The 24349-nt window shown below is 29.7% G+C and overlaps 1 protein-coding gene across 1 annotated transcript; it reads right to left on the reverse strand.

Annotated features, from left to right (window-relative positions):
• Positions 1 to 3170: 3170 nt before the first annotated feature.
• Positions 3171 to 16963, reverse strand: LOC110282427 (nucleoside diphosphate kinase). Its single transcript, XM_021145765.3, has 4 exons — positions 16646 to 16963; positions 8529 to 8630; positions 6672 to 6784; positions 3171 to 3685 (listed from the first exon to the last, which is right to left on the reverse strand). Exons 1-4 carry the CDS (start codon positions 16910 to 16912, stop codon positions 3562 to 3564), a joined length of 606 nt encoding a protein of 201 aa, XP_021001424.2. The 5' UTR covers positions 16913 to 16963; the 3' UTR covers positions 3171 to 3561.
• Between the last annotated feature and the right edge of the window lie 7386 nt (positions 16964 to 24349).

Here is a 24349-nt window from a genome sequence, read left to right on the forward strand (position 1 = left end):
TTTAAATAAGACACCACAGAATTCATTTAAACTTGTTAAGACCTTCAGCATATTTACCCAGATTTCATGTATGCTATGACCCCAGAAAAAAGTAAATGGGCAGGAAAGAACCTATCTTCGAGGAGCACTCCTTTTCAGAGTAGACTTACAATTAAATGGCAACAACACTAGTGAGAAAATTATAAAATTCAATACTAGTGACCGAAAATCAACCTCGCTAGCTGACCCATTTTCATATCTTTCTTATAATTGGATATATGATAGACTCTTCCTCTAGCAGAGAGTTGATCACAACGAAGCATGCCCAAGGAATATTTTGCTTCATTTTTAAGATAAAACATGATGAGATTTGTAACAGTTAAAACCCATCATATATATAATATACAAGAAAAGGCCTCTTAAAAATATGCGAACTATGTATTAATTAGTGACAATATAACTTCAAAATATATATATAATATTAAATTAACACTGTCACATTCAGTTAATTTTTGTTGCACTTTTAATTTAGTTATTACAACCTTTGTTTGTCAGACATTAATTTCCTTCAGTACATGTTGGTGAAAATTTTTAGAGAAAAAACTTATATTCCATAACATGATTCGATCTAGCAAAAATCTTAATATTAAAAAACTGCTTTTTGAACTTTATAGAAACTTCATTTTCAAAGGTCACTTAATAAAAACCTCAAATAAATGTGGCTAAAGTGAAATTCAGTGTTTGAAAATTTTCATATAAATCCAGGCTAAAGTGATATATTTCTGTTAAGACATGCTAATGAACAAAAACAATAACAGCAGGATAATTTTTTTAAAAAAAAAAAATACTTTCGAAAATCTTTTCTAACATTTCTCAAAAGAAAATTGTGAATTGAAACTCATATAACTTATACCTTATCAAACAAAAGTAAAAACAAGTAATTTTTAAGAAAACATATATTTTATATAAAATTTTAAGTAAAATACTGCTGATCACAACTTTTTGCTCTTTAATTGAAAATTTTGTAAAAAGTAAGAATCTATTTTTGAAACATTATAAATATTGACAGAAATTAAAAATTTCCAAGATAAGAGTACTACTGATATTTCAAGCTACCTTTTGTGATACCTAAAAAAAGTATAAATTTGCTATTAAAAATTCTGCAAAAAAAGAAAAAATTGAGAAAACATTAAAGAAAAAAAATTTTTTTTCACGACGACAAAAGACAACCTTTTTGAATAACAGGCCTCAGAGAATGAAAGCAATTAGCTTAAAGGGAATTTTGTTCTAATGAATAAAAAAAAATTTTTTTTGAGCAATCATACAAAATGAGTTTTGTATTAAAAGCCTGTTTACGATATTTTGGACTAGTTGTGTATCTTCTGATTTGAGCTTTCAATATTTTTGCCATGTTCGGCTTTATCAAAAACCAAGAAATAAAATAACCTCAGTGACAACTCATCCTTAACAGCTTTCACAAATTTCTTTAAACCTTGCCATATTAGTTATGTTTATTATTGAATACAATATTATAATGCCATACCTGCCAACATTGGAGAAATAAATAATGAAGATTTTACTAGCAAAATTCTTTGGGATACGTGTACAGTTTTGATACATCATGCATAATCATGAAGTCAAAAAAAGAAATTAAAAAAATTGGAAATAATAAATATACAGCTCATTTTCTAGAGGCCAAACTCACACCCACAATAAATAATTCTGAAAAAAGAAATACATTTATGTTTTGACTTTTGGTAAATATACAATGCAAACAAACGAAGTCATTGCCAGATTCCTATAGGAAAAAATTGAAGCATGTTATTGGAGAAAAAATGATTGTCTGAATAAACGACATAGCCGTCCCGGAATGGCAATAGCACATCTGTTGAGGAATAAGCAAAGTAGTTTTTCTATTAATGGATATTTATAGCTAAAAATTTATTTTTTTTAAAAGATTTCTTTTAAGAATATGGAGAATTTTAAGAATACACGGGTAAACGGGAGACAGAAGTAAAATATGGGAGTCTTTCTTAAAAAACAGGAGACTCCACAGGAATGTAAATTGTGAATTCTTTAAATCACTAAAATAGTATTATATGCTACATTGCTGGTAATTAGGAAAAAAAATATTTGCAAACATCTGTAATATTTTCAAAAACTCCTCACACTTAAAAATAGATTTAAACAAAATATGCACTATATCTCTTATATTTAATTTTTTTTTAGATCAACATCCAATGCTCCTGAATATATATACTACACAGTGGAAGATGAAAAGGTAAACAATTTGATTAGTTTATCTTTGGAAAGCACCTAATCAATTATCAGCAGTTTTTATTTATGAATTATAAGCAGTTGAATTATATGCTTAGGTTTAAAGACCCATAAAATATGATACTTAAGAATTTCAGGCATTTTTCTATTTACATTTGCCAAATAGAGTTGTATTTCGCACTAAAGATGTGTTTTAATTCATTATTTGCAGTTTCACTATTAAAGCATGTTGCTCTTTATTTCACCTGTTTCAACTTATACTTTCAATGAAAGATTTTCAACTATGAATGTAAATGAAGTAAATAGAATAATATAATTTTACAGTGATGTTCAAACTATAATTTGATTATTCATTATATGATAAATTTGAAAGAAATTTCATTTAAGGAATAACATGTAACTCTCTGAATACTCATTTAAAACGTTTTTCTTCTTTTCAGCGAATTGATTTTCAGAAATGATGTTCCATTGAAGAAATAATGCGAGGAATTTTGTAATGTATAATTTATAAAACATTTATAAATGTCTATAACTACACTGTTTGTATAAAATTGTTTTAAATACTATAGAAAATATATACTTTTTATACAATATATCTTTCACTTAATTGTTTAAGTTATTAAGTTAAACTGTATATGGTAAACGACTCGCAGGTACACAGAACACAAATTAAATAGCTTTAGTTTTAATTAGTAAACTCACAAAAGTTAAACCAATGCCAGTTTATTTTGATAATTAAATTATTATCAGTTAAATTTTTTGATTCTTAGATCAAAAATAGTAGTAAAATCCACTTATTAAAAGAAACTTTTTTTTTAAAAACAGCATTTAATGTTTAAGTAAAATAAATTCTCAGTATTAGGTTCATCAGGTTTTCTTCCCAAATGTAAATAACAATCAAACACAAATAAAGATCATTTATATTAATATCTATTTATTGGAATGCTTGAATAAATACGTGTTCATAAATAAGAGTAGTTGGAAAAAAATATTCAGCAAGTACAAAGCAGAAACAAAAAAAAACAATACCAAGATTAAATTAATGTGACTAGAACTAAAGAGTGAGCACTTGAAAAAATATATACAAGAGAAATCAAAATACTAAAATCAGCTAAATAAATTTCTTAAAAATTTTTTGTTTAAATTTCAAAAAGTAAAGCAAAGGGTGCAAAAAAAAAAATTAAAAAAAAAAAACACTTCTTGTTCAATTATGCAGAGGTTTGATGAAGAAACAATGAATTTTAATTTAAAAATGTTTACACTTTCAGGACAGCTTATTTCAGTTAAATAAAATCATTTCCTTTTTTAATTCTCTTCATATATCCAACTATCCATTGCTTGGGAATAGTTGGTTAGTTCATCCTCAGTAAACCATAAAGATATTTCTCTCTCAGCACTAGGAAGGGAATCGCTTCCATGAATAATGTTTCTGCAAAAAAAAAAAAATATGCAAACATGAAAATTCAATTTTATAAGATTTTAGAAAATTCATTGTTAAAGATTACATAACAAGATTAAATTAAACTTTAAAATACAACATAGTATAATTTTAGTCAAAAATTTATTGCATATTATATGGCAAATTGTTCATTGTTAGTAATTAAATAAGCTAAAATTTTAAGCAAAAAATATAGTTCAGTACAGTACATAAAATAGTTGGATGAGAATATGCATCTAACTACTTCAATCAGGGATGAGATTGGCCAAAAGGCAAAAAAGCTGGATTTTCATGAAAGTATATCTTACATGATTTATAGCAAAAATATGAGTAACATATTCTCATCCAGTTTCGCTGATGTTGTAATGCCTATATATAGCAATAATCATCGATAGAAAAACTGCCACATTTATAGTAACTAATTCAAGAAAAAACTTAACATTTATAAGAATTGTGATAAAGGATTTCAAAAGCGCGTGAATATAAATCGCGATATTGAAATCATGGGAATGAAACTCTATATTGGATTTCAAAAATGTAAAATACAAATCATGATGCATAATGTTCAGATCACGTAAATACAAATTACGATGCATATTTTCTAAATGGCATGAATGTGAATCCAAAACCTAATTTTCAAATCATGTGCAAACACGAAAATAGATGTTAGATATTACAAGTGCAAAAACAAATCACGACATTGGATAAACTCACATGACTACGATATGTTACACAGAATTTTAAAAACGCCTCAATACAAATCTCGTAAATAAGAATTGCAATGAAGGATATTGAAATCACGTGAATAAGAATTGCAACACGCAACTTTGAAATCAGGTAAATACAAAAATTGACGTTTGATATTAAAATGCAGCGATGTCTGGATTATGAAAACCCAAGCTATCTAGCAGAAGGGTAAAAATGAGGAAAATCTTATTTTCTGCTTGCAAAAGCTAATAGTTAAAATAAGTAGATATGTGGAAGGGTAGACAGCTATGTAGTTTGAATTTTCTATATATCTTTCGATATATTATGCGATTGATTATATCTATATATCAAATCAGAAATAAATATAATTATTTTATTTCAACGACTTAATTTTCAGAATCACTCGTTTAGAGAATCGGAGTCTTTGATAAAAAGGCTGAAATTTAAGAGACAAAAGCATAAAAGGAGGAAACCCACTAAAAAGCAGAAATATCCCATCCCTGTTCAATGTCGCAAGCCACAAGAAAGTTTTGTCACATGATATTGCATGCTCAGGCAACAAACATGTTAATCAGTATTTTACATGGGTTTTTTATGCTTACATTATCTGGACTTAATATAATTCTAATTAAAATTCATACTGACGTAATGGTAAGAATCGAGGGGAAGATATATTTTTCTATTCAAACGAAATTTTTTTAGCAAAAACACAATTTGTTTTGCTGAATTTGTGATTTTATCGAATTTCACGAGGTGAAATACTTAATTTGCTTAATTAAAAATGAATGCTTAATGCTAATGAATTAAAAATAAATGCTTCATTAAAAATGAATTTAGTGGGCCCTGCAAAAATCATATGTTTTATAAAGAAAAATTTACAAAAGGGTCCAGCATAAATAACAGTTGTATGAATATCATAATATACAGAAATTTTCAACATAATTCAAATATTTTCCATTTATATATTTATTAGTAAAATTCTTTTAATAATTACTATTGAATTCCCCACAAATAACTAATTATAGTACATCAATAATTAAATTTTTAAATATTATTATGATAAATCACAATACATTAGGAAAAAAATACTGAAATTAAAAATATTTAATTTTCTACATGGTTCATAGGCACCTGGTAAAAATTAATTTTAATATGTATCAATAGTGGAATAATGAAGTTGAAAGATTCAGAATTAGCTTTCATCATAGAGGAAGAAATTATAATTCAAGGCCAAAGATTTAGGTATATTTACTAACAGTTATTAAAATATTCTGGCAGTTTCAAATATAAAATACTATTTTTCTTCTTAATATTACTACCACCTAGTAAAACTTTGCATACAAACTCTGATAGCAAGAAGTAATTTTAATAATATGTTTATCTTGCTTGCTTCTTTAGCTAGGGAGTTAAAATGTCTTCTGACTAATTAATCTCCCCATGAATATACACCACACTTAAAAAGTTAAATCAGATTTGTGACAACCAATTTCTCAGAAAAAAAACATAAACTTTAATGATGAAAATGGGTATTCATAACTAGATATTGCATAAAGTACAGTCAAAAGCAAATGTACCCCAAGGACAAAACTTAGTATGATGGTAATGGCAATAACATTTAGCTATTTTCTATTCTTAAAATATATTTTTCCTCTCATACCCAAGTTGTTCACAGCTGGGAAAATTTTAATATGTGCTAGAGAAAGACTGAAGAAAAAAATTGCTCTCACTTAATTCCTAAAATTAAAACCTTTAAAATTTTTAACAATGTCATGAAACATTTGTCCCCCCCCCCTAAAGATTTCCTGGACACCTGCATATCACACTAATAACAGTTTTGGGTTGCAACTAAGAGCTGTAGTATTTAAGAATTCTAAAAATTTAGTATTTGTTGTAGTTGCTTTAGAAAATATACGAAAACTAAGCATTTCTAATACTGCTTTAACAATGCCTACTAGAGTAGTGCTTCTCATTACTATTAGCTGATTGGTTGTACCAGGCATAGCAATTTTAAAACTTAATTTATTGCATCAACTGTAATGATTTTTGCATTATGTCACAAAAACCTTCATTAATGTAGTCAAGTTATTAGCTGGGAAGAAAAAGAAATTCAGCTCTTACAATTTGTCAAGCATAGTCAATCCCTAAATGAAACATTTTCTTGCAATTTGAGAAAATGGCAGGTGGCAGCCCCCATATAAATAAGTAATTATCTTTTAAAGAATGAAATAGAAATTTTATTCATTTGAAAGTAATTTTTTCTAAAATTTACCTGCCAACTTGCACACACAGGTCTCCTCTTATAGTACCCGGAGCAGATTCCATAGGATTTGTAGCACCAATTATATCTCTAGCTGTTTTAACTATATTCAATCCTTCCCACACCTGAAAAAATTCCAATATTCTGCTTCTAATAAAGTTCTATTAAAACAATAAAATGTATAAATAAAAAATAGTATTGAAATTGTAATGGAATTAAATTTATAGAAACACTAAAATAACGCTGCTTAACACATTGCTGACTGGTCACGAGTTAACTCGTGTTTCTGTTATCAGTGATCTCGTGGCGACTATTTTAAAAAGGGGGCGTAATTGTCCTTACTTTTCAAGTTTTACTATTAAATTCTATACCAATTTATTATAACTTTACGAAACCTGATATACTTGTAAAATTTGTGGTGTACCATTACGCATGGTGATTGTTAACTTTTCATCAAACGGCATTAAAAATTTTTAAAGTTTATTTATATTGTTTTACTTCCACATCCGCTTTCAAAACAATAGCCGGGCACATGGGGTAATTTTCAGAAATGTTGCCGGTCAGCAATGTATTAAAAATATCTCATTTCAGTCTGAGGGATATCAAGGATTTTTTTCAAAGGAAAAAAGGATCCAAGGAAAAAAGTAAAAGGGACTTTCTGTGTATCGAACATAAAATGACTTTCTTTGAAAAAATATTCTTTTTTTAAGTGATTGAATTCAAATTTAATGGAAAATACTCAAAGTAATAAAATTGAAAAGTTTTAAAAACTGTATGATATAAAAAATAAAAAAAATTTCAGCCTTTAAATGCATCATCCTTTCATTAATTATATTGTATAAAAATATTTTAGATTTAATAATCTTTAAAAAAAATTCAACTGGTTTAATTCAATTGGTTAATGATAAAAAATTAGTTGATTTATATCAATGATTTAATCATGCTAATGCTGATGGCAATGGTACTTATGCTGTTAAGTATGGTAAAGAAAAGAAAAGTAAAGTTTTAAGTATGGTAAAGAAAAAAAAAAATTCAGCTCCCCCCTTTTTAAAAAATCCATGTTTTTTTTTTTCAAGGTATAGCACAAAATGGATTTTGTATACCTAGGTATTGACTGTATCAGCTCTTTATGGATTTTATGTTCCTTCAAACTCTCTATGGATTTGTGTTATTGTTTGATTCTTGTTATAGTTCTGAGTAACATAGAATTCGGTTTTACTACAATGTAAAATATTGAAATAAACTACAGTTGATTTTCTATATTTAAGAATTTTATTAAATTTATTTACTCTTCCCAAATTGTTACTTTTCAGTTTTCATCTATTTAAAAACGATGTATTAAATAGCCTGGACAAAAACAATATTATTTAAATTAGGCAGCAATTACTATAAAAACTTTAAAAAATCTTTTTCGAAACGGACATTTCTTTCAGGTAATTTTTTTCTTTCATTGTCTTGGTGTCACCCAAACCATTATTTAATTTTGGAAGGAGCTTGACGCTCCCGATTTCTGCATAACAAGTTTCTAATTTTCGATTCTATGAGTATATTTAAAATAAATACATAATTAATAAATATTTAAGACAAAATTTTAAGAATAGCTCGTATTACAAATGTAATTTAATAAGAGCTTTACAAAACTAACAAATTTATTATATTAAAATAGAACCATAAATATAATCTATGACAATTATCTTCTTTTCTTTATTAATATCAATGAATAAACAGAGTTCAATAATTGAGACCTAAATTTAAACGTAAATAATTAGTGAAATTTAATTCCACATACTATACACATTTGATATGCAAAAAATCATGAAGTCAATAAATAAAATAATAAAAATAAAAACAATACTACAAAAGCAGTACCATTGGAACAACAGGTCCAAGTTGCATATAATTGACTAAGCCTGGGAAAAAAGGCCGCCCAGCTAACTCAGCATAATGTTGTTCAAGAAGTGTTTGTGAAGCCTGTAAAATAAAAATATAAATTACATTATACTTTGATGCCTAAAATAAATAAATAGACAAGTTCTTAGGTTTATAAATAACTCAGAGGAAACTTTGAAATACCAATATCTAAAGTTATCAATAGTCGTCTTCAGAGAGAAACTTCCATCTTTTCATTCTACTTTAAATAAATTAGCATAAACTCTGCAATCAAAGTAATAAAATTTTCTCAGAATTAAGCCCAGTGATCACTGCCCACACAAATACTCAGAGATCTCCAGAGTAAAATACAAAATGTTTCACAAAAAGTCTTATTTAAAACAGTATTGTTTAATTACATATTTTTAAATACAATAAAAAATTTTTAAACTTTTATTTAATTGTATAACAAATTCACATATTCAACTTAAAATTTATAGGATATATTAGTATTTATAAGAGAGATACACTTGTTAATTTTATAACTCCAGATATGAATTTTGTAACTCCAGATATGAATTAATTTTGAAAATTTATGATAGTTATAAGTTTGATTTGAACTAAAAGAAATAATAGCTTATTAGTATAAATACAAATAATAAAATTGTTAATTAGAAATTTCTATTAAAAATTTATTGACGACAAGATAAATAAATGACAGTTCCTCTGGAAAGTCTTAAGATAATGATTTCATAAAAAAAAAGTTTTAAAAACTTTAACAGATTGAAACACTAGCGGTAAGGTTTTGTGTGGTCCCTATACTGTTAATACTCTGAGAATTTCCGAGTTGATTGGTAATTTCTTGGAAATTAAGGTTTTTCCAGTTTGCATTTTGAAATACAGATAAATGTAGAAAAATATTTTTCTGTTTTCAAAGAGGGAGATATATGATAGCTTAGAACAGGCTCATCGGTGTATAGAGGTGAAGGGTACCAGCAGAAAACTCTTTGGTTTAATGTCCCTGAAAAATGAGTAATAATCCCCAGAAGGGATAGATAAAAAATAATTTAGACATTGGAAAAACATATTTTATTAAAAAACCAAATCTATTTATATTAATTCATTGTTAACATTCAAGTAGAAATTACTATACCGTAAAAAGTTATTTCCAATCATGATCTATCTCTTATTTATTTCAATGACATAAAAATAAATAGTTAAATTTGCTTGAAAAACATTACATTTATCATAAAATATTTTTGGTAAGCCAGTGATTTTGTTTTCATGCTAAATTGCTGCAAATATAGCAAAAAGCATAGATGGGATGTGAAAGAAAGTTATAATGCATAATTTTTTTTCAGGGCTATGAACAAAATCAGCACATGTTAATTTTGTTGTTCTAAGGCTAAATTAAATTAAATAATTTTTTTAAACAAAAACAAAATTTTTGTTCTCCGTTTCCTTGCATTGACAGCAGAAGAAAATCAAATTGCATGAGTGCTCACTTGGTGCAGGAGTTTAATCAATCGTAATTAAGAGCTTTGATTCTTCGTTCTAGTTATAAATATTTTGTTTGTCAATCAAAAAAGACAAATATATAAATGTGTATATTAATAGATGGAAGAAGTGGGAAATTTATCTCTTCAATATCACTTCTTGTTTTTCACCAGGGAGACTTTCATCTTTCCCTTCTCCAAATTTTGTTCTAATTTTTCATGTATTCTTTATAGCGTAAGTTAATTTATTTTCATGCAGAATTTTGAAAATTTTATATTACCTAGTAATTAGTTAATTCTTTAAAAATTTTACTTTTAATGCATTAGAGACTTAAAAAGCTAGTTGAAATCAAGAATATTTCTCTTTTTTTTGTACTGTTATAGAATATTCGCTGTTTAGTAATAAATTATACTGGCTTAAAACTTAACAAAACCCATTCTCTAATAAAATAATTGATCTAAAAAAAACCAACTTACTTTGAATACAACAGATAAAAGTGTTAATACCTAAATCAAGATTTGATCTTTTATCACATAATCTGTTGGAATTTACCTATGAAATTTTGTGTGAAATAAATTGTACATAACTAAGACGCTTATTGCGTAAAAAAATTAAAAATTTTAGTGATTGATGCTTGTTAACAATTAAAACTTTCATTGTTTTTTTTAAATATTTTTTATAGGAATTACAGTTTTTAAATATTTGTATTAAATCTAAAATTAAGCTATAGCTGCCTGATGTCATTTACTCCTTTTTAATTTTTTTTAAATATATACTAGTACCAAACTACTCAAATTCAATGACAATGGTTTTATCCTTCCCTTAGAGAAAGATTAGTGATCAAACTAGCATTATATATTATATATATTATGCTGATTTGAAAAGAAAAATGTAACTTTTACTAGCCATGGAAAAATATTTCCAGATTTTAAAATTTAGAAGGCAACTGATATAAAAATTTTAGTTTTAATTCCTTGTAAAAGTATAGCAAAATTGCTAATTGAATTTTTATTTTTCTTCTAATTTCAAAATATTTACTTTTCATGTAAATCTTTAACAAAAGGATTAACATTTTAATATGAACTCACTTTAAGCAAAAAAGGACACAGGAATTTAGAAGTCCTATCTCCGAAGAACATGTACTTTCTTCCTAAGTCTAGCGGAATCATTGTTTACCTATTAGAAAGATCATTCCAAAAGAAAAATAATGGAGATTTAAAGTTTTAATAAATAATTTATAATTACGGAATTGTAAGTATCTTGCTTACTATCAAATACAATTTATTATTAATTTTCAACTTAAAGTAGATTAAGGTGCGAGGTTTCCCTAGTAGTCATAGATTTTTTGGTGATATTTAGACAGAGGCATACAAAAAACAAAACAGCAGACAAAAAGATGAATTTAGAGAGAATAGCTTGTAGTCTGTCTGAAGAAATTGCTACACACCATTTTTTCCAAAGTTTTTGGTTGCACACAAACTGCTTGATTTCTTGGTGATTATAGTAGGCAAAAACAGGAAAGAATATGGAACTGCTCAATGTGCCTCTTCATAATTTTTTGGAGTAGAAAAGGGAAGAAAATAGTTGCCAACCAATTTCATTATTTGGTGATTACTTTACAATGAATGACAAAACAAAATAAAACAGAAATCAGGCCTAAAGCAACTTTAGGTAATGACACATAGACTTCAATGAATAAAGATTCAAATAATTTTTTAAAGAAAACATTCAGACAATTCAAATAAACAAATCGCGAGGGAGATATAGAAACGGCAGTGAACTTGACCATCTAATTAGACAAGAATATTGTCTTTGATTAACAAAATCTGATACTTCACATTGATCTTACAGACAGAACAAATGAAAATATACGGTTGAAAAAAATCTGAAATTTGAAAACAATGAACAAATGTTTCAATCCCAAAAGAGGTAACTAGATGATTTAACAAAATATGTAACCATAATGGAAATTACCAACTGGAAAGCCAAGGCCAACTACAGTAGCCAAGACACAAAATGAATTTTAAATTTGCAAGCTTTAACAAGGTTTATACTTAAAAAGAAATTTTCTCCCTGACTTTTCCAGGTGAGTTACGTAAAATTCCAGGATATCTTTAAAAAAAATAAAAAATCAAAATTTACATTTATTAAAAATGTAACTTAAAATTATAAATAAAATTGCAATTCTAAAGAGACAGTAATAAGCTATTTTTTATTTTAAAAAAAATTAGGAGACTTAAATAATGTCAACTCTGATTAGAAATAATAAATTGTCAAAAAACTATAAACTTGACTGAAAGATAAAATAAGACTAAGGGAATTTACTGTGCAATATAAATTTTTTTCTTCTGCCGAACAGAAAAAATATTATAAGAGCAGCCAATTTTATATTTATAAAAGCAGACTATTTTTAACGAAAGCATATGTGATTCCACATCAGGTAAAATTTGCAAATGATAGCACACCTCTGAGGAAGCAGAATTCATACAATTAAAAAATATTGTTTCTTTAATAGATAACCAAAACAATAAAAATAGCAAAAGATAAAAAAACATTTCTCTTCATTAACTACTGCATTTTCTGAAATTATAAAACAATATGTCATAATGAATAAAGGATAACAAAAATTGAGAAACAAAAGAAAAAAACCTAACATGTCAATATTCTCTAAGCTAAGTTTCAATTGCCTAACTCTGACACCCAACTGACAAACTACAGAAATGTCTTAGAATAGAATCTGTAAAATCTTAAGAATAATAAATATCTGATATTTTTTTTTTTAAATCCTCTATTGCACATGCAAAAATTACGGTTGAAAACAGAAGAGTGAAGTACTCACAATTTGATAGGGTAACTAGTTCCCTCATTTGTTTGGAATCTCACTTTATCTGACTATTTCCGGTTTTCCCAATATTCCTGGTGCGTACAAACGCAGCTTAAAAATAAATGAAATATGTAGAGGTTTGCAAGAGGGTGTCTAAGAGTAATATTTTTTTAATTTGGTCTTTTACTTGCACTGAATTTTTAAAAAAAGTTTACTGCCAACGTTAGCAATTACTTTAGTGCAGATTTCGATAAGGAAATCTTCCCCATAAAATAATAATAGAATGATACAATTACAATTCCAATTTGGCTAATGTATATTTGAAATTATTTCTGTTTACATCTTTGCTGTTTGAAGAGATTAATGAAAATTATAAATTTTTTTAGAAAAGTCAAATTTTATACTTTTGGAAACATAATTTTAACTTTGTGATATGGCTCTTTTGGTTAGAAGGTTGAGGGCTACTGCCACCTTACCTTGGTTACTTAATTTTTAAAATACAAACTAGAATTACACATACACATAATTTACATCAATATAAAAGAAACAAATTTTTTTTTTTAACTACTACATAATTTCTAAAGTAATAATTGGTTGTGCTACAATAAAAGACCTTTAAGTTTTAATTTACCAATTCTTCCATAAATAATTCAATTTCTATAATAGAGAGATTATACTCTATGTTGAGTTCTTTTAGATTATGCCATTAACAGCTGCGGAGGAACAACAACATAGAGAAAGAAGAAAACTCCATAAAAATAAAGAATAATGCAAGAACAAGGATCATGATAGATATCATACAACAAAAAGATTGGCAAGTGATATATGTCAGCAAGAGAACATAGATTAGCAAGAAAAAAATGGTGTACAACGAAAGCAGAACAAAGACAGCACATAAAGCAAAACAGTCACCACTTTTAACTTAAAATATATTTTAAAAAAAGAGTAACCTGACAGAGACAAGAAAAAAAAAATGAGATGGGATAGAACTATAAGGAAAACATAAATCTTAAANAAAAAAAAAAAAAAAAAAAAAAAAAAAAAAAAAAAAAAAAAAAAAAAAAAGAAGCTGAGGGTAGGAAAAGAGTATACACCAAAGATAGCTAACAGACTCTGGGATTGTAATTTAACTTCACGCTCTAAAACTAAATTTATGAGAAAGATTTTCCTGGTATTGCACGCCATTGTAGTACAAAAGGTCTGAGAAAGAAACAAGAAAAATTTTTTAAGGAATATTGTGACAAAAAAGGTGATAAAGTATAGGTTGAGAAAAAAATGTTTCAGAAGCTTTAGGCTTTAAATCTAAAATTCGCAAATCCATTCAGCAAAAAATAAATAAATGTAGGGTGACCTGGGGTAATTCCTGATCAAAAAATGCAAACATCTATTTTGTAAGAAAACTTTTCAGGATAGAATTATAATATTTACTGGACGTTAGAGGCTATATGAGATGAGTCCTAGGCTACCTTGATTTGTTTGAAAATCTAATTAGAATTTAAAATATTTTAAATTTTCACTGATCAGGAATTACCCCTTCTCTTGATCCTTTCTGGGGTAATTCCTGAACACCAGTTTTAATCATAAAGGGGCTGTTTAAAAATAATTATACAGTGGTAATTAACAAATAAGACATCAAGATCAAACAAATGAACCAAAAATATATGTTTAAGCAGCCAATAAAACAATTTATTTAAAAAGCAAAAATAAAGGTTAGCACTTTAAATTTTCCAAAAATCTTTGTATCATGCCATGTATTTTAGGCAAGCAGCCAACTCATTCTCATGTTCTGCTGGAATATAAGAAAGAGTTTCCACATGGGTTACTTTTACTGGATTTTGTAACTTCATTAAGGGAGAATGTAAAGTTAAGTAAGGTATGTCAACAGCTCTCACACTGAAATTTTCATTTTCAATCATTAAAAGAAATTTATTAATTAAGAAACTTTAATTACTAGAACTAATTTTGATTTCTAGAACCTTAGTATCCTTTTTAGGCTTATAATTTCTCACCATATTTATATTAGACTAATTTATAAACTTAAAAATTATTCTAACAATGTACACACATAAAATTAAGATAGAAGCAAGGTATGACAAATTGGAACACATTTGTCTAGCATACGGTTAAAAACAAATTTTGTGATTAAATTGAGTTAAAATATATTTTAAAGTCGTTTCACTTGATAAATATGAACTGTTACTTAAGAAAAGACAATTAGCTACTTATTAGCTTATTTTAATACTATTTATGAAAAGAAATGACAATGATCAGGAATTACCCCAGTGATCAATAATGACCCCATCTGTAGGGGGCAACATTTGATATAGTTTCCTATAATCAATTAGGTATAATGTTTACAGTAGATGTGAAACAATTAAACAAGAGCTTACACTATTTTCATATCAAAGAAAAAGAAAGTAACTCAAAATATTTATTATTAAGAGAAGGAGGGAGATCTTTGCAGAAATGTGCACTTTTTGAAACCCATCTCTGAAATGGAAAATACAGAAAGCAGTTTAAAAGATACTTATTTTGTTAGATTAAACAAAAAACTATTATTAAGTAAATGTAGTTATACCTTAGTAAAGTGTACAAGCATTCTTGTCCATGTCTCAAATTTAGAAAAAAATTATTTTCTTAAAATAAAACTTAGGTGATCATTATTTACCCCAGAAACAGAGTGATCGTGAATTACCCAGGGTCACCCTATTAATAAAAAATTTTCATATAAGAGATAACATCTGAATAGAGCAACTGCTGGAAAGAAGGAAACTGTAACAAAGTAATCAGAAAAAAAATCAGATGAGTTACCAAATAGATCTGATGAAAAACTTGCATGAAAAGTGCCTTGAAGGTGGAAAGTGTATTTATGTTTTTTTTTTTGCCGCAAATCAAACCATCCCTTTTATGTTATGCTACTTTTAGTTGGCACACGAAATACATGGCTATGCAAATTGCACAGTAATGTAAAATTTAAAAGTGAGAAGATATAGAATTTTCTATCAATTCAATGGTCCAGTTGATGTTAATGAAAAATAAAAAATACCACGCTTCAAATTGTTCAAATCTTGGTGTTAAATATGTATGCCCACTTTGTTACTACAATAACAAGAAATATTCAACGTCTTCAATAGGTATCAAAAATATATTCTTCAAATTTCCCATATCAATGTATTTTTAATGAAATTATGCTAACTTTTAAGTTTTAAAAATATTAAAATAGTAACACAGGAGACAGAATTTGCAATTAATGACAAATGTACATACATAAATAAGAAAACATTATTAGTAGAAAAGAAGTTTCACTGCTAAGTGTTACCAGGGCAAAATTCCTTATTCATTTTTCTATCTAAAAACAGGATGATAAGTTTAAATTTTGGTAACACGGATGACATTTTTCAGTCTATGCAATTAAGTTTTAAAGTATAGTGATTAATAATTTTTTAAGAGTTTGCTGCTAAAACTTTATTTTGATTAAGTAATTAACCAGCCTAGTGAACTGTATTTTTGGAATGACCCATATATGTTTCAGAACAAGGTAAAAGAATTCACGAAAGCATTTTCATTTCTATCAACTCATGTTTTGCCTACAATTACTCTAGAGACACATTTTGCTATATTGTAAGCGAACAAAGCAAAATGCAGCACATTTCTCGTAAGAAACTTATCAGTGTTTTAAAATGATATCGAAATTTCAGTTATACTATTAAAAAATACAAATAAATAGGCCCAATTATCTAAAATGAAATAAAAAAAAAAAAAAACAATTACAGAGCGACAATGTCAAAGAATATACCTGTACAAACTTCATTCCAACCAATTTGAAACCTTTATTTTCAAACCTGGATATTATTTTTCCAATTAAACCTCTTTGCACTCCGTCAGGCTTAATCATAACAAAAGTTCTTTCTCGATGGGCCATAGCACAAACCAAACTGTCAGTACAACTTTCAGTTGTGACCTTTATTGGACAATATTGGCTAGCAACGGAGGAACAAAGTGATGATAAGGATGTGAAAGTTATACAATAACATTGTAAAAATAATCGAATCTTAAATGACATTTTCGATTACGATGATGATGATGATGACGATTGGTGGGCGTTTCTGGAACTGAGCTCTTTGCAGTATTTCGCTTCTAGCTCGCTTATCGTAAAGTGAGAGATAGGATGAAGTTTACAGAATGGTTGGTGCTTTCTACACTAGGGAACGCTGCAAGCTCTATACCGCCTATACTTCCGTGTTACTGTCTCCGGTGTATTTTAAAGCCATTTGGCTCACAACGTGATCATTGTGTTTTAAGATTCTTGCAAACGTGGTATTTGATTACTTATTAATTGTGTTTACAATGCTAACAATACTCGTGTTTACAATGATAAAGGTGCTAACACTAACGTAAGATGGTGCACAGCTTGCAACAAGAACAAACAGTAATAAACATAAGGAAAGAGGCCAAATCAGGACTGCAAAAAAAGCGAGCTATTCAAAATCTAGCACTATGCCACCTTTTTGAACAATATATCTATAAATAACTGAAACAAATTTTCACTTCAAACTCACCAGAATTACTTAATAGCATTAATATCTTATGAAATACGGCAGATTTGAGCTCAGAAATTATCTTATTCATTTCTTTTATTGAAAACAAAATTATCCGTTTGAAAATATCGCCTCGCAGAAGTAAGCCGTTGCAAACTTTCTAACCGGAACAAGAGCGGGTATAGAACTCGGGATTGTTATTGTTTACATTTATATTGAAAACACCATCCATATGAATAGCTTTTAAGAATCGAAAAAATGATTGAAGCTTGTGACTGTCTGATATATCCAAGAGTGATGAGCTGCTGTTCATTTACGTCGCACTGGAGCTTCACAATGGGCTATTGGGAAGCACCCCATAGGATGATCCGAAGACTTGCCATCACATTTTTGATCCTCTGCAGAGGGGATGGCAGATGGCACCCCCGCTTCGGTAGCCCGACGAGCATGAGTGATGAGAAAGACAGAGCCCCGATGCCAAGTTGTCTTCGGAGTATGGAGCGCTGTTGATCCAAAAGTGGACACATGAGTATGATGTGATCAATATCAGCTGGTGTACCGCGTCAACATTTGTTATCTGTGGCGAGGCCAAAATGGGAGAGCTTTTGTTATGTATTTTCTTTCTCAAATTCGAGAAAAGTCGTCTTGATGTCTGCAGGAGAGAGAAAGACGGTGTTCTTTAATAATAAGGGCCATATGTGGAAAGTCTGCATAGTATTTGCTGTTTTCAAAGGCAAATAGTCCAGTCTGTTGATACTATTCTTTAATCACGCGGTATTAGTCTTCTGGAGTAAATTTGTTATAGATTATAGGTTTGGCTAGCGTCGCTTGGGCCATCTTGTCTGCTATTTCGCTGCGAGAATCACGGCGTGATCAGGAACCTACGCTAGTTCTATTGATTGACTGTTGAGAATGTTTAAAGAAGATAAAATAATGTAAATGATTCCTTGTGAGGAAACAGTGGCGGATCCGAGTGCTGTCAGGACTGAGAGTTAATCGGATAAAAGCAACATGTTGGGAGTTTGAGTGACATCCTTGAATCGCCAGTAGGATAGCGACTCCCTTCATCTGTGACAGAGTTGGCCGTTGATTACAGTAATCGATTACAACTGTAATTGATTACAGATAATTACAGCTATGTAATCAATTACTTGTAATCACGATTACAAGTAATCAATTACTTGTCATCGTGATTACAACTTTCAAAAAATTTTAATTGCAGCTGTAATCATGATTACAATTTTGATTACAGTAATCAATTACTTGTAATCATGATTACAAGTAATTGCGATTACAAGTAATCACAACAAAAACGATTACAAGTAATTATGATTACAAGTAATCAAAATATATGATTACATGTAATCACGATTACATGTAATTTGATTACATGTAATTGTGATTTCTTGTTATCAAACTATTCGATTGCAAGTTATTACGATTGTATACTATAGTCAAATTTTTTATGTAAGTATTCATGTGTTTACATATTTTTATGTACATAGAATGTACGCACGCATGAACGTACAATTTGCGATTCCTATATATACAATATATGCACAAACGTTGTTTGTACGTACAATATTCATAATTATATTGTAATATACTTAATGCAATGCGCATATGCTTAGTACATATAATTATGCATTTATGATACATGTACGCATGTATGTTAGTTTGTACAAAAAGGCAATGTTTTGTATCTTTGTATACATAGACAATGTATGTATGAACGTATATGAAAATAATGTTTATGCGTTTGCATGCTTTTATGTACTTAAGTGCATATATTGTATAAATTTACGATAATAGCACGTATATACAATGTACGTTTGTATATAAAATTGTACGTATTTGCGTACAATATGTAAAAATGTTATTTAAAGGTACAATATATGCACATAGTTGCGTAAATAAAATGCGTACATGTATACATGCATATTTATATGTACATCGATATATGTGCACGCAAAGTATGTACTTATGTACAACTTACGTATGTACTTGTATAACTACATACTTTGTTAATACTTATGCGCATGTAATGCATGGATGTACAAAAAAATAGTTATATGCACAATGTATGCATGTGCATACAACGTATACATGTACATAATTACAAGTAATGTACAAATACGTGCGTACATTTAAATATATGTAATTACAATATACACATACATTGTGCATACATTAAAAAAATTTATATGAGTAAAGTTATTAAAATTTGTTTTAAAATTATTCTAAGGTATATGAAACTCGACCTCATATTTTTTAGAAAGCAAACGATAATTTTATTTGGAATTTCTAAATATTAATTCCACACATAAAATTTACCGTTTTTCTTACCATTTAAAAAATTTCTATGAATCATGCATTATGTTATAAAAAAAATAAATCTGTATTGTCAAACATTTCATGAAAATACCTGAAAATAATTTTTTATTCAGAGAATTTCAAAATGATATAGAACAATTAAAGCTGAAAACTAAATTTAAATATCGTTTGATTTTGTCATTTAACTTGCTTGAGTCATTAAAAGTTAACTTACATGCATTTTATTTATTGCATTGTACACATATTTAGACATAAATGTAATGTACATATGTATACGTGTAATGTATGTACGCATGTACAATGTATGTACATACATTCATGTATTGTACGTGCATATATAGTACATATGGATATGCATACATGGAACATACGTGTATTGTACATGTGTGGATACATTCATTGTACATATATACATTGCACCATATGCATAGATAGGGATAGCATGCATGTACACATGTAAAATTTGTACGAAAGAATTATGCCCAATATATTTATGCACATATGTACTGTATATGTACACACATATGTACATTATATGAACATTATATGTTCATTTCATCATATGTACATTATATGAATATACATCTGTACGCTATATGTATATACATCTGTACAATATATGCATCTCAAATGTGTGTATGTACGTACGTTATGCATGTCGAATGTATGTATGAATATATGTAAAATATAAATACGCCCAATGTACGTACAATCGTACACAAATGTATTATGCATATTTGGATACATACATTGAGCATGAACATATTATGTATATGTACATAAATACACTGGGCATGCATATCATGCACATGTATACATACATGTATTGTACATCCTACAGATATACCTATATTGTACATGCATACATATATTATACTGTTCATAAATAAATTGCACATGCATGCATGGGACATACATAGCAACGCAAGTACTTGTACAAACGCAAGTACTTGCGTTGCAATGTATGTAATCAAACCCCTGTAATCAAACTTTGTAATCATGATTACAAGTAATTGATTACTGTAATTAATATTGTAATCATGATTACAGCTGTAATCAAAATTTTTGAAAATTGTAATCATGATTACAAGTAATTGATTACTGTAATCAAAAAATGTAATCGATTACATTTTTGGCCAACTCTGATCTGTGAATATTGAGCAAATGGAAGGGTCTGATCCAGACAGTGCAGAATCGGAGCGGGAATTGTAAATTACCACTCCAGTCTTGTCTACACCCGGGAAGCATCTGTGTAAAGTAGAGTGCGGTAAGGGCAGCGTTTGAGGACAAAATCGCAGAAGATAGCTTCGTGTTTGATGGTAGCTTCTTATCTTGGAATGAGAGGTTTGACAGATGTGTGTATGCGGACTTTTGAAGGCAACTGAAGAGTTTCGTGGGGCATATGAATCATGTGATCGATGTTGATTAAGGCAGTTCATTGTTTTGAGGGGGAGAGCTGATTTCCTATGTGTATTCGGGTGGTATGGTATGGTGGATACGGTATGTTATCGCATTTAATGTTTGGTAGTTGACCAGCCGGACATAAAAACACATAAAAAGCATATTGTGGCGTTCTTGAAGGCTCAGACAACCCGCTTCTTGATAAAGAAGCTGTAATGGTGCCCACTTTGGAGCTCTTTGCAAAACGTAGTGCTGCACGGTACGCCGCGTATAATATCTTTCGCTCACTGTTGCTAGAAAGGGATAATGAAGGTGGCAATCACAGTCGAGAGTGGGCGGTATATAGAGGACGGATTGATGCGAAGTAAGTGGTAGCAGAGTGAGCCCCAAAAATTTCTTGCTATATATGTGGAACAGTGTATTGAGCTCTTTCAGCATAGATGCTTGTTTTTGTTGGAAATGGAAGGAGATAGCTGAGATATTAGATGAAACATTAGTACCTAAACTGTGGATATGGGATGCACATTTCAGTGTTTCTCCTTGAAAAAGAAGGGCGGGTGAAGGTTCGATCTGACGGTGAGAGAAGTCAATTGCGCGACATTTGCTTAGGTCAACCGTTAGATGCATTTGCACTAGCCACTTCTGGAGACGTAGTAGAATTAACTGTAATTTCCGAAGCACATAGTGCAAGCTATGGGAGTAAATAAGAAAAGTGCTGTCTGAATACACAAAACAGATGACACCGTTTGGAAGAATATTAAACATATCGTACATGTAAATGAAGAAAAGGAGAGGTGACAGAACTTATTCCTATGGAGCACCCCTGATGCCACTAAACGCCTTTGAGTACGCATGCCCTCACCGCACAATTTAGCGCAGTACGCTTTAGATTCCTTTTTGATTATAAACCGAAGGATAGCAGCAGTTCGTTTATTATTGATCCGCAGTGCAGGATCGCTTCAACGTTTAGCCTACTTCCTTTTTCGCTTTTTCTTGCCTAGAAGGTAAAAAAGATATGAGGGCTACCAAGGTGGAAAATTTGTCTTTGGGAATCTTTGCTAACTGTGGTTCACGAGCAGGGTATTATTGCAAGTCGATGTAAATTAGCCATGTATTTGGAAAGTTTGACTCTAATTCTTTAACTTTAAATTAATATCAAATATCATTATCATTAAAAAGATTATAAAAAATTAATAAAGTATTCGCCAAATAATCTCATCAAATGCAGCTATTAATATTATAACTTTTAACCCTTGCATTCGGCTCAGTTTATATACTTTCCGGTCCTGAAATACAATGATTTTTAAGTTACTTTTAGTTTAGTATTTGAGTAATTTTTTCACCACTAAATATCAAAAATTATAAGTATGATATGAAATGCAACGTTAAAGCATCAATCTACTGGTTATCATATTAAAAAGTAGGCGTTACTATCTTCCTTCAACGAATTTTTCTATACATATAATTTGCGAAATTCCCCGCAGTGGACAGATCGTTAAGACACGGTTCCCAGCAGATCACCGAAGTCAAGCATCACTAGCTGCGGTCAGTGTGCGGGTGGGTGACCACTTGGATCAGTCTGCGTAGGAACCGAGAGTGTGCGGTATTGGTCCTCGTTAAACTGTTCTACCGTAAAGTGCTCGACTTCGCGTGCAGGTCGTCGGGCTACCGAAGAGGGTGTGCCATCCTTCCTGCAGAGGATCAAAATTGTGATGGCATGTCTTCGGATCATCATGAGGGATGTTTCCTAGACCGTCGCAAATAGCCCATTGTGCAGCTCAAGTGCGACGTAAATGAACTACAAGAAGAACACGAAATTCCCGGACCCTCTAGTGCCACCTAGTAGCGAAAATAAGCATCAGATGATGGCTTTTGATGATGATCGTACACGGGGAAATGGCGGTTTCCGCATTGAAATCAGGGGAAAAATTTCCTCGCCCGCGATTCTCACGTGACCCGTAGTGGGGGACGAAACAGATATCCCGCTCAAATCGCGGGAGCCGTACGCGGAGGGTTAACTAAACAAGGAAATTAATAAATAAAGTATCCGCCTAATGATCTCCTCAAATGCAGTTATTAATATTATCACTTTTATCTTAACAAGGAAATGCGTGATAAGGAAATCAATAGTAGAACAATTTAAATGTAGGGCTACTCAAACTTTCACAAAATGTCTCATATTATATTCACATTATTGGCGGTTTTAGCAGCACCTATAATCTCAAGTGACTAAGACAAATAAATTTTGTTTACAAATGTTCCACGTATGACTGGTAGCATATGGAGCTGTTTTTGGAAAGTTTGACACTCATTCTTTAATTTGAAATTAATATCAGAAATCTATAACAAAAAATTGTAAAAAAATGATAAAGTGTCTGCCAAATGATCTCCTCAAATGCAGCTATTAATGATATAACTTTTAACTAAACAAGGAACACGTCATTGGGAAATCGAAAGTAGAACCCTTTAAATGTAGAGCTACGCAGACTAACAAACTGCCTCATATTATTTTTGTATTATTGGCGGTTTTAGCGCCACATACCATCTCAAGCTACTATGACAAAATAATTTTTTCTTTGCAAATATTCTATAAATGATAAGCAGCATATGTAGGTGTTTTTGGAAAGTTTGACGCTTACTCTTTAACTTGAAATTAATAGCAAAAATCTATCTCATGCCAAAAGATTATAAAAAACTAATAAAGTGTCCGCCAAATGATCTCCTCAAATGCAGTTATTATTGATATAACTTTTAAGTAAACAAGGAAATACCTGATAGGGAACTCGAGAGTAGAACCCTTTGTTGTTGTTTTTTAGTTCATTTACGTTGCACTAGAGCTGCACAATGGGCTATTGGAGACGGTCTGGGAAACATCCTTGAGGATGATCCGAAGACAAGCCATCACAATTTTGATCCTCTGTAGAGAATGGTACCCCCCGCTTCGGTAGCCCAACGACCTGCACGCGAAGTCGAGAACTTTGCGGTATAACGGTAGAACAGTTTAACGAGGATCAATACCACACACTCTCGGTCCTACGCAGACTGATCCAAGTAGTCATACGCTCGAACACTGACCACAGCCAGTGATGCTTGATTTCGGTGATCTGTTGGGAACCATGTTTTAACGATCAGTCCTCGGCAGGACGGTAGAAACCTTTAATTGTAGAGCTGCGCAGACTTTAACAAACTGCTTCATATTATATTTGCATTATTGGTGGTTAAAGTGC

Source organism: Parasteatoda tepidariorum, chromosome X2, assembly GCF_043381705.1.
Source record: "Parasteatoda tepidariorum isolate YZ-2023 chromosome X2, CAS_Ptep_4.0, whole genome shotgun sequence".
Classification (NCBI taxonomy): domain Eukaryota; kingdom Metazoa; phylum Arthropoda; class Arachnida; order Araneae; family Theridiidae; genus Parasteatoda; species Parasteatoda tepidariorum.

What these genes read in the sequence shown, in the direction of transcription:
- LOC110282427 (XM_021145765.3), bottom strand. Translation starts at nt 16,912, where the DNA reads ATGTCATTTAAGATTCGATTATTTTTACAATGTTATTGTATAACTTTC. An exon ending in TTGGACCTGTTGTTCCAATG is followed by an intron (nt 6,785 to 8,528) that starts GTACTGCTTTTG and finishes GAATTTTTTCAG; the next exon opens with GTGTGGGAAGGATTGAATAT. An exon ending in CTGTGTGTGCAAGTTGGCAG is followed by an intron (nt 3,686 to 6,671) that starts GTAAATTTTAGA and finishes TTTTTTTTGCAG; the next exon opens with AAACATTATTCATGGAAGCG.